Below are 9,546 nucleotides of genomic sequence, written 5' to 3' on the forward strand. Positions count from 1 at the left end.
TGGCCGTTTTTGCCATAATTTTGATGAAATCCCCCCAAGTCTTGACACAAATCGCTATCGTATTAACGGCTACGCATTCAGTAGCTAAAGCTAACAGGTACATGGAGAGAAAGTATTTATTTTAGTCAACAAAGGCCGCCCTGATACGAGGTGAAATGAGTTCAGTGAACGGCGGTAGAAGCGGCGGTGCTGGTTTTAGTGTCTTGCGTCGGTCGCTAGATGGCAGAAGAAGTCCAGTTTTCGAAGGAGGATTAACGGGTTCGTGCGTCGTGCTGCAGCCTACAATTATTTTGTAATAAAACAAGTACGAACCATGAGATGGCATTCAAAGGCAAAGCGGTGGACTCGAAGGTGAGGGACCAGTAAATGTGTCATGAGTAACGTCTCCGTGAACTGTCAGTCTGTTGGGATCGACTGATTATGGAAATCATGTTGCGATTGAATAATGACGAGAATATGACAAGCTATGTGACGTCTGAAGTCTGTGTTTTATATGTGAACAGATTATAATCCTAACTGTAAAACCAGTTTTAGCATCAGATATAATCGCTGTCTGCCTGCCTCTGCAGCCTGTTAGCACGTAGGACTGCATAGCTCCAATACATTGTGTTGCCTGCTCCACAAATTGGATGCTGTATTGTGGTGTATTCTGTCTCGATCCCACAGACCGTGCTCTCCAATCTGCTGCTGTGTCTGGTGATATTTTACTCTCTATTCTACATGATTGGGAGTGTGTGCTTCGGTGCCTTCAGGTGAGAATCTGTAACACGCATGCGCGCCGGTGTTACGCATTTGACTGGTTTTGTAGGCGAAATATATCACGTGTAGTCTGCCGTTTGTATTTTGGGAGTTTGTGGAATACACACACAATGCACAGAAAGCAGGAAATCAAGGGGGTCAATAGGGTCCAAACTGTTTATATTTGATTAGGGCCTCATAGTGGGTTAATTTGTTTATGGATCCACCTCTGCAGCAGGTGAGATTCACAGTAGTTACTTTATCCACACCATGTGACCTATATCTGGAGCATCCAGTTTAGCTGTTGCCAAGTAGACAACATATAAGGTTGAATATGTACACACTTTGCAGTGGTTTAACACACTCTCTCTCTCAATTTCTGACAATAGTTTATTGTACATTTAATCCAGTTTATTCTTCTCATTTAGGTTGGATCACTTTGACGGATTGATTCCATTCGACTTTAAGACCGAACCTGCTGAATCCAACTCCAAATACTTGGGTGAGCACCCTAAATTGCAGCCAATATGATCAACAATGAGCATGAACTTTTTTTTCACTTACTGTATTTTTTCACCGTTTGTCCTCCTCAGTGAACCTCCTGTCCTTGGAGCTCACCTACTTTTGCAGCGGCCTGTTTTTTGCTGCAGTGGTGAGGAGGAGGGTGTGGGACTACGCCCTCACGGTCACACTTCTTCATGTAATGATCACCAGTCTAGGTGAGTGCAAATCTAACAATACGTCTTCCCAGGTACACAAATTGCTTATTGTGTTTTTGTTTACATGTTGCAGTTATGTTGGAGTTTCCCATGGTGTGGCAGTGGTGGCTGGCTTTAGGTAAAACAAACATCCCTGGCAACTTATCTGTTAATTATTGCATTTAACTCTGTGAGTTCAATTCTTTTTGATGCTCTACTTCTTTGTTGTTCCATAGGCAGCGGCTTGTTTCTGATGATATGCAACGGTCAGCTGATAGCTTACTTCACCTGCCAGAGTGACCAGAGCTATGCCTCCTTCAGCATCTCCTGACAGACAGGAAGCCGCTCTGTGTATGAATCGGTTCTTAAACAGTCTTGTGAAGTGAGGTAGAAAGGATCAGACCAGATGCTCTCATCCTGGAGAAACAGTGATGGGCTTTTTGTGTTCGCCACTAAAAAAAGACATTTCCTCACCATCACACGTCAAGTCAGAACTGGGTCCAATTTGTGTTTAAGTGTTTCCAACACACTGGCATCCTTTGGTGTTATGTAAATGCCACAAGGAGACGTTCACTGTATATTGCTTGTGATAAACAATGCCTCTGTTACTGTGCAGGATTCTAAGGCAGCCTGTGAAGTATTTTCAGAACCTTTTGTGAGCTGCAAATGTGAAGCAGAACGGGAAAGTTGCAATAGATGTCTGCAGTATATTTTAAAGACAAGTGTTCAAAAATAAAGCTGCTTCAGACTGAGTGTTTATTCTTCCATTTTCTTACATATTAAGGTAGCAAGGACTTGTGAAATAGTGACCAGCCTATTTCTCAATATGATGCTTAGAAAAACTTATTACATAAAATATGCTGTACTTTAGTGAGACATCAATGAGACATGCAGTGTTAGTGTAAGAATCATTTTGCTTAAATGTTTAAAAATAGACTTTGATTTAATAATTTATGACGTAAAAAATAAATATTTGAACTAACATGCTCCCAGAGGACTTGGTGTTGTTATGAGACCAGCTCTGCTGCCAATCGCTCCACTGGGTTCATGAAGGAGAATCCTGGGAAGGCCTCGCTGGTCCTGCCCGCCTGACACCGCTCATTCACAGAGGCAGGGACAGGTAGTAGCGTGAACTCTGGGTCAATGTAGCTGATATCACAGGGACCGGTCTGGAGAGTGGAGAAGAATATACACAGACTAAAGTACACTGTCAATTGATTTTAGAAAAATAATGCTCTCCATCCATTTCTGAATCACTCCTACCACTTTTGGGATGAACGGAGGTCTAACTTTCTTGGCCAGGAGGTCGTCCCAGTTGATGGATGCAAAGAAGGAATGTTCCTGCAGCTCCACCTAGAGACACATTGAAATTAGACCCTCTGTAGTTATGTACTGTATGTGTATGAGCATCGTTGCTTGTTTCTGTTATGTGTGCACTTACAAGGTCATGGCTCCCACCTAAGCGTTTGGAGACATCTCTTTCCAGCAATCCCTCTAAGAGTGAGCAGGCATCCTGAGACCCCCCACTACGCACCTTCAGAGGAGCGTGAAGTATGTTCTCAAACATCTCTGCTTTGCTACGGCTGTAAAATGGAGGCTGAGAGAAAGGACAGTGAGATGGAGTAAGGAGAAGATGCGCAGGAAGGCGACAGGATGAAAAGATTATTTCACATCCTCAACTCACCAGTCCATACAGCATCTCAAACAGCACAGTGCCGAGGCCCCACCAGTCCACCGCTGGATTGTATGGGTGGCCTTGTAGCACCTCTGGAGCGAGGTACTCAGGAGTCCCACAGAATGTATGCATAATCCCACCGATGGCAACCCCTTCTTTACAAAGCCCAAAGTCAGTCAGCATCACGTGACCCTCACTGTCCAGCAGGATGTTCTCTGGTTTGAGGTCTCTGGCAGACAAACAAATGGGACAAAGGTGATGGTTTAGTCTACAGAAACTGATATTGCTGTTGTTTTTGTTTCAGTTTCCTCTGGTGTCACCTCGCTTTTCTTTACCGTATATTTGTTAATATGGTATTGGAGGACATGGTGTTTTTTTGTGTAAACATTTTCTATGCAGAGCTCTGTTAAAGTGAACATTTCATTGGGAATTCCCTGTATGAATCAATTAAACATGAGCAAAGAGCAGTGAGCCAAGTAAAAGGTGAAAGAGTGACTTTGCAATGGCTTGGATATTTTTGTGTGTGTGTGTGTGTGTGTGTATGAACCTGTAAACAATGTCCAGAGAGTGGAGGTAGCCCAGGGCCATGGCCATCTCTGCAGTGTAGAAAGCAGCCCTGGTTTCAGGAAATGACCCCTCCCTCTGAAGGTGGTAGAAAAGCTGAAAAGAGATGAGTGGTGTAGGCTTCAGAAATATGTCGCTATTTCTGTTGATTTTATGCTTAATATTTGTAAAAATGTACTCTATATATGACAACCAAATTGCATTGTTTTGAACTTTTGAATGGTTGTGGGCAAAGGGAGACTGTCAGTCATTTCACCCCTGTTTTTTTACCATACCACAGTTGACAGAGAGAAGTCATTTTTTTATTTATCACATACCTCGCCACCATTAACGTAGTCCAGGACAAAGTAGAGCATGTTCAGTGTCTGGAAAGAGAAATGGAGCCCCACCAGGAATGGATGTTGTAGTCCCTTCAGCAGCACGCTCCTCTCGACCATCACATGCCGCTGCTATAAACACAACAGTTACAGTAGATGGATGGATAGATAGATAGATAGATAGATAGATAGATAGATAGATAGATAGATAGATAGATTACCTCTTTCCTTTTGACAATGATCTGTTTCTGCAGCACTTTGACAGCGTAGTAGTCTTCATGTTTTTTATGTCTAGCGAGCAGCACCTGTACACGTTTGAGCCGTGTCATTTAATGTCCCAACAAAAATATATCACAAGCACAATTACAAAAATGTACAAGAATAAAAAAAAACCTACCTTTCCAAAGCTTCCTTTGCCGATAACTTTGAGGTAATCAAAATCTGACGGTTTCATCCTGGTTAACAAGAGACCGAAGTAAACTGTCAGATATGTGTGTTCATAGGAATACTCCTTAACTGTTTATCAGTAATTACTTAATTTGCGGCTAATACATGATTTATTAATGGACAGAACAGTTTATGAGCTATGATAACTGCATGAATAAAAATATGTTTTTAGTTGCAAGGTTGTGAGCACACATTGACTTAGGGAAGTGGTCAACTCCCGCTTGTTATCTGTCATGACTTATTTCTTGGCATCAGGTGGTAAAATGACTTACTGTGAGGTTTCTGTGTTCACTGAGCTCTGAGGAGAGAAAAAGACACACAGGGAGAGAAAGGTGAGGAGGTCAGATTTAGCTTCAGCTCCTATCAACACTCGGCACAGCCTCTGTGTACTCACCACTGTGCCTCCTTCATCCTTCTCTCTTCTCATCCTGCTCTGTCGCCGCAGGGTTCTCTGGGTGTCCAGGCTTCAATCAGGAGGTCAAAAACAGTATTTACATGTGTTTTTTTGTGGTTTTTAAAAATCCAATTCAACCCAAACTACCCAAACTTACTGTTGGCAGAATTGCTGACTGGAAACACATTTGTGTAGGAAGTCACTGAAGCCAACTTTCTTCGCCTTGAGCAGAGCTGTAAGCCCAGCAGGGGGTTAGTTAATCTCTTACATAAGAGTTCAAAAGATGTAACTTTATTTCGCTAACGTTAGCTACTCTACTACTATTATAACAAATACTATCACAAATAACAAAAGTTACATTTTCAACTTAAATATGACTTTAATATAATATTCTTATCTCTGTTTTTTAATGTATTATTCAATTTTGTCTCCTGTAGCAATATTTTTCTAATATAATTTATATAGTAAAATGTTTCAAACCGTTACTTTTGACTGAGTTAGTAACACTTAACGTAAGACTTAACGTAAAAAACGCCGGTAAGCAAGATATCCTTAACTAACCTGAGAGAAACGACACAAGCCCTCTCATTTTGGTCACCGGCCGGTCTTGAGTCACAGTCATCTGGATGAAGACACACTGACTGACTGGGAGGTTTTTTAAAACTGAAATAGAGGAGAGAAGTTTGGTTGATAGTGAAGGCGAGCTTTCCAGTCGCAGAGACGCCCCGCTTGTCCCAAACTTGCAAAGTGTGCCTGCGCTGTTTAAATACCGTTGACGTAGGAGACGCAGAGTACCACCGGCAATGCTGCGTTAAAGTGCCCTCGGAGACGTCGAAAATCGACTTAAAGTAACATGTTTGTCTTTGCCATAAATCGTTGCTTTAAATTCTGATTGACTGAATCAATGTCATGGATACAACTATCAATACGGTATAAAAGTGAACTATTATTACCCTTTTTATTACCAGCTGCAGATCATCCATTTCTTAACAATTTAATGACATTTACAACTGCAGATTTTATGAATTGCTGTTAGAATCATTTATCAATAAGTTATCAATTGCAAATGACAGAAATGATGATGGTTTCTTGGGAAGTTAGAGCCGTTGGCCCTAATTAATGACTTGGACCTACTAACATGTATAGCTGCAGACTTGATGGCACACAATAAAGTGAAAAACACACAATGCTTTAACCTAAACAATTGCTGGTATCAGTGGTTTGTATCTGATCTATAAAGCAGAGGTCTTCAACAGGGGGTCCGCGAAATGTTTGGTTGATTAGACAATTTGTATTTATTTTTTTCAAACATGAATCTGTCAATTATTGGTTATAATAGTTCAGTATTGTATGCAAGACAACAGGTATGTTTATGCATGGCAGTGGCACTAATAGGCCATCACTCATTTTCGTTTCCACATTTATGTTTAAAATGAAAACCTCAATTTGAATAGCTTGTATGCATGATTATCATGCAATTGACAATGTTAATATTGGCAGTGGTATCAGTTAACAAGGTATGTTTATAAATGGCAGTGGCACGGCCACCTACTCATTGTACCTTGCACATGTTTAAAATAAAAACATGAATATATGAACCTGTGTATTATTTGAATAGGTTAGTATTGAATGGACAATAAAGAGGTGTGTTTGTACATGGAACTAGGCCCAGTTTAATATAAAACACAATTTTATACAATATATATAGTCGGGAGTTCCCTGCTCCATCTCTCTATCAGTTTGGGGGTCCTTGGCCTGAAAAACGTTGAAGACCCCTGCTATAAAGCATTATAAACTATCAATAAAGCCATTAATTAGAGCTTATAAACCCTTTACAAATTGTCTTATTTTAAAGGGGCACCAAATTAATAGGCCTATATACTCATAACCATGCAAAATATAGTACACATTTATTTGCAAATAATACCACAGCATAGCACATGGTTAGTAGCTACAAACCATAGCACAAAAGGGGTCAACAAAAACACAGTGAAAAGTAGGCAACAAGTACGTGAAGGCAGCAGACTTAGCTCAGTGCCTTGTATCCACTCGGTCAGTTAGGGGGCCCAATTGGTTTTGAGCATTCTTTCTTTCTTTCTTTAGGCCTCTTTATTTGTCACAGTTGACTAGAGGAAGAAATGTATACCGCCACTAAGTCTGTGAGTGGGCGGCAACACTGATGTAGGCTACTGAATTAATATGCATGTGTGATAACCAACATGCATAAAAAAAAAACACCCAACAAAAACACTTTTTTTTTGTTTGACCACAAATTTGCAGCACACACTTTTAATGGATCATGGAAACTACACTACATGTATAAAGTCACGACAGCATTCCAGCACATGATAGCTCTGTATCAGTCTTCCTGTCTCATGTGGCTGCTACACACCCTGAGATAAGGACAGGGCCTGTCCACACCATCACAGACCCAGTTTCATGCTTGTGATATATGACGAAACCCCAGCAACATCTCACATAGTGGCTGATTGTTTCATATCACAGCAGTTTACATACATTCCAGACATTCAGACACAATTAAATCCAAATAGTCCTGTTGTTGAACGAATAGCACACGGACAAATATATATCAACATGTGATTATTTAAAAATTGGAAAATAAAGAGGAACTATCTTGAACCTGGCACAAACACAGATTCCTCTCTTCCATCTGTATAAGCAAAAATAAGCTATAGACAATACACTCTTTTCGGAGATGAAACTGGGCTTTGTCCATATGAGCGCAAAGGTTAACAAGAAGTATTGTCTTAAACTGAATATGAGCAATGGATGACTATAGCATGAGATCAGAATAGGAATCAGATAATTGGGACATGAAGTGCAGACACTGAAATAACATCAAGTTTGTTCCTGTGTCTGTTTCTAAATTGAGAGCTGCTGGGATCAGAGTTGGTACATGGTGTCTTAGTTAGTGTTGCGGAAAGCTGATCCTTGAACAGCAGCAGGGGGGAGAGGTCCCTCTCTGTTACAGTGCTTCCCGTCACCCCAAAGTGAACTGGTCTGTGCTGGTCTCACCGACAGGCCTCAGTTTGACACCTCTTGTCACATCACTCCAACGGCATTGGAACTAGCTGGTGCTGGTTTTTTGCTTCTCCAGGCATTCAACAGGTGACACTGAACACAATGCATGCATCTCTACTGTCAAGAGAGGAAACACACCATGAGACTCAGCAGATCAGCCAACGCCACAGAAAGAACAGGCTCACTGCTTCAGCCTCAAGCCTAACAGAAGGGGAAAGTTGAACCACATTCAAACTATATCTGCAGAATGACACCTGAATGTAACTTCTGGTCTCAATTATAGCTCCATTATCATCTGTCTTCATCCTCTCTTTCCTAATTATCTCATTCAAGAATCGATCTCATTCGCACGATATTAACCGGCATTGACCTTTAAATATGTGGTGTCTCTGTCATGTCTTTACTCATGGTCATGTCCACACAGTCAGAGATCTGGGAGTCATGTTAGCTGCAGACATTTCTGTGGTTATCATTGGAAATGTTGGGTCAAATTATTTTGTTTCAGACTTGATTCAGCAGCAAAACGTACAGTACACCAACTTATATTAAGACTCTGGTTTCTTTAAATTTTCTAGGATAAGGAAATTATTTGATTAGACACTTAATATAATATTTAACATAATATTGTATTTGTCACAAACTCAGTGACAAGGAGGCAGTCCATGCAAGTTTATACTTAAACCATGTGTGTGTCATGTGTGCTGTGGAGCTGTTGAAGCTGCAAAACCAAACAGCAACGATTCAGGTTGGATATCTGTGGTAGCAAAGGAGAGAGGGAGTGAGGGAGTGAGGACAGGGGCCAGCATTTATAACTCCAGGGCCAAGGTGAGTCTAATCAAGCTAACGACCCTCCATTGACAGCCAACTGTCTGCTCAGATTGGCCAGGACAGCCTGAGTATTTTTACACTAACTTAAATAAAGGTTGTAAATACTCCATCCACAACTTCCTTTTTTTGGTTATTTTATTTTAGGCATAAGTGTGCATAAGGGAAACATTTAAATTAAATTAAATTAAATTAATAACTTTCATACTTTAATAGCCTTCAGTCTGTTTTTTGAGGGTGTTACAGATTATCAGAGTTAATGGGTGTGTTCTACATCGAGTTATTTTCTATAGTAGCATTCAGTATGAACAGTACACTTTTAATGCTGAACACACGTGACAGCAGTACTTCTTCTGTCCTGTAGATGGAGACAGGAAAGCAGAGGATTTATTGTAGGAGACTTACAATTTTTTCTATAGGAATTTGTATCTTCATATAAACAGACAAAAACTGCTGCTGTCAGTGAGCATCAGTTTAGCATCAGAAAAGGAGACATTTCTTCTTCACACATTGTTCTATGGCTTCTCTTGATTTTAAGCACAGTGGACTTCACTGATCTTTGAAGTGGGTCACCCAAGAGAAGAAAGCCGGATCCAACTCCTATTTAATACTTTCCCTTGAGAGCAACAACAGAATAACAGTTGATTAGTTAATGTGTACAAATTTGAGATACTTGTACATCTCTTTGGTATTTTCTTTCACTCTCACTTTATACTACCCTATTCAGAGGTATATATATTGCACATTTACTCCAGTACTTGTTTAACATCTTTAATGATAGCTTCTTACAAGTTAAGATTTTAGCATATACAAAACATGTAGATTATAATTTTCATTATAGATTCA

The 9,546-nt window shown here is 40.4% G+C and overlaps 2 protein-coding genes across 3 annotated transcripts; one reads left to right on the plus strand and one right to left on the minus strand.

The window, feature by feature from the left end:
- The first annotated feature begins 228 nt into the window (after window positions 1-228).
- Window positions 229-2,077, plus strand: LOC137891310 (putative transmembrane protein 244). Its single transcript, XM_068735866.1, has 6 exons — window positions 229-351; window positions 667-752; window positions 1,167-1,240; window positions 1,332-1,457; window positions 1,531-1,575; window positions 1,673-2,077. Exons 1-6 carry the CDS (start codon window positions 319-321, stop codon window positions 1,765-1,767), a joined length of 459 nt encoding a protein of 152 aa, XP_068591967.1. The 5' UTR covers window positions 229-318; the 3' UTR covers window positions 1,768-2,077.
- A 92-nt stretch (window positions 2,078-2,169) lies between these two features.
- sgk2b (serum/glucocorticoid regulated kinase 2b) lies at window positions 2,170-5,574 on the minus strand. 2 transcript variants are annotated; one of them, XM_068735864.1, is made up of 12 exons: window positions 5,395-5,574; window positions 4,991-5,066; window positions 4,834-4,903; window positions 4,712-4,737; window positions 4,390-4,447; window positions 4,214-4,297; window positions 3,993-4,124; window positions 3,659-3,771; window positions 3,121-3,340; window positions 2,878-3,033; window positions 2,700-2,789; window positions 2,170-2,605 (listed from the first exon to the last, which is right to left on the minus strand). In XM_068735864.1, the coding sequence occupies exons 1-12, from the start codon at window positions 5,453-5,455 to the stop codon at window positions 2,444-2,446; spliced, it is 1,248 nt and encodes a 415-aa protein (XP_068591965.1). In that variant the 5' UTR covers window positions 5,456-5,574; the 3' UTR covers window positions 2,170-2,443. The 2 variants fall into 2 exon arrangements, with proteins under 2 accessions (XP_068591965.1, XP_068591966.1); XM_068735865.1 differs by having other exon boundaries at window positions 2,516-2,605; window positions 2,895-3,033.
- Between the last annotated feature and the right edge of the window lie 3,972 nt (window positions 5,575-9,546).

The sequence above is a fragment of the Cebidichthys violaceus genome, unplaced genomic scaffold (assembly GCF_023349555.1).
Source record: "Cebidichthys violaceus isolate CVI_PGR_0920_01 unplaced genomic scaffold, fCebVio1.0.p SCAF_7, whole genome shotgun sequence".
In the NCBI taxonomy this organism is placed as follows: domain Eukaryota; kingdom Metazoa; phylum Chordata; class Actinopteri; order Perciformes; family Stichaeidae; genus Cebidichthys; species Cebidichthys violaceus.

Bases quoted from the DNA above. Each gene is read 5' to 3' on its own strand.
- LOC137891310 (XM_068735866.1), top strand. From the start codon at position 319: ATGGCATTCAAAGGCAAAGCGGTGGACTCGAAG. The intron at 352-666 runs GTGAGGGACCAG...TCGATCCCACAG, and splicing joins GCAAAGCGGTGGACTCGAAG to ACCGTGCTCTCCAATCTGCT. The intron at 753-1,166 runs GTGAGAATCTGT...CTTCTCATTTAG, and splicing joins GTGTGCTTCGGTGCCTTCAG to GTTGGATCACTTTGACGGAT.
- sgk2b (XM_068735864.1), bottom strand. From the start codon at position 5,455: ATGACTGTGACTCAAGACCGGCCGGTGACCAAAATGAGAGGGCTTGTG. The intron at 5,067-5,394 runs GTTAGTTAAGGA...CTGGGCTTACAG, and splicing joins GCTTGTGTCGTTTCTCTCAG to CTCTGCTCAAGGCGAAGAAA. The intron at 2,606-2,699 runs GTAGGAGTGATT...TCCACTCTCCAG, and splicing joins CTCCGTTCATCCCAAAAGTG to ACCGGTCCCTGTGATATCAG.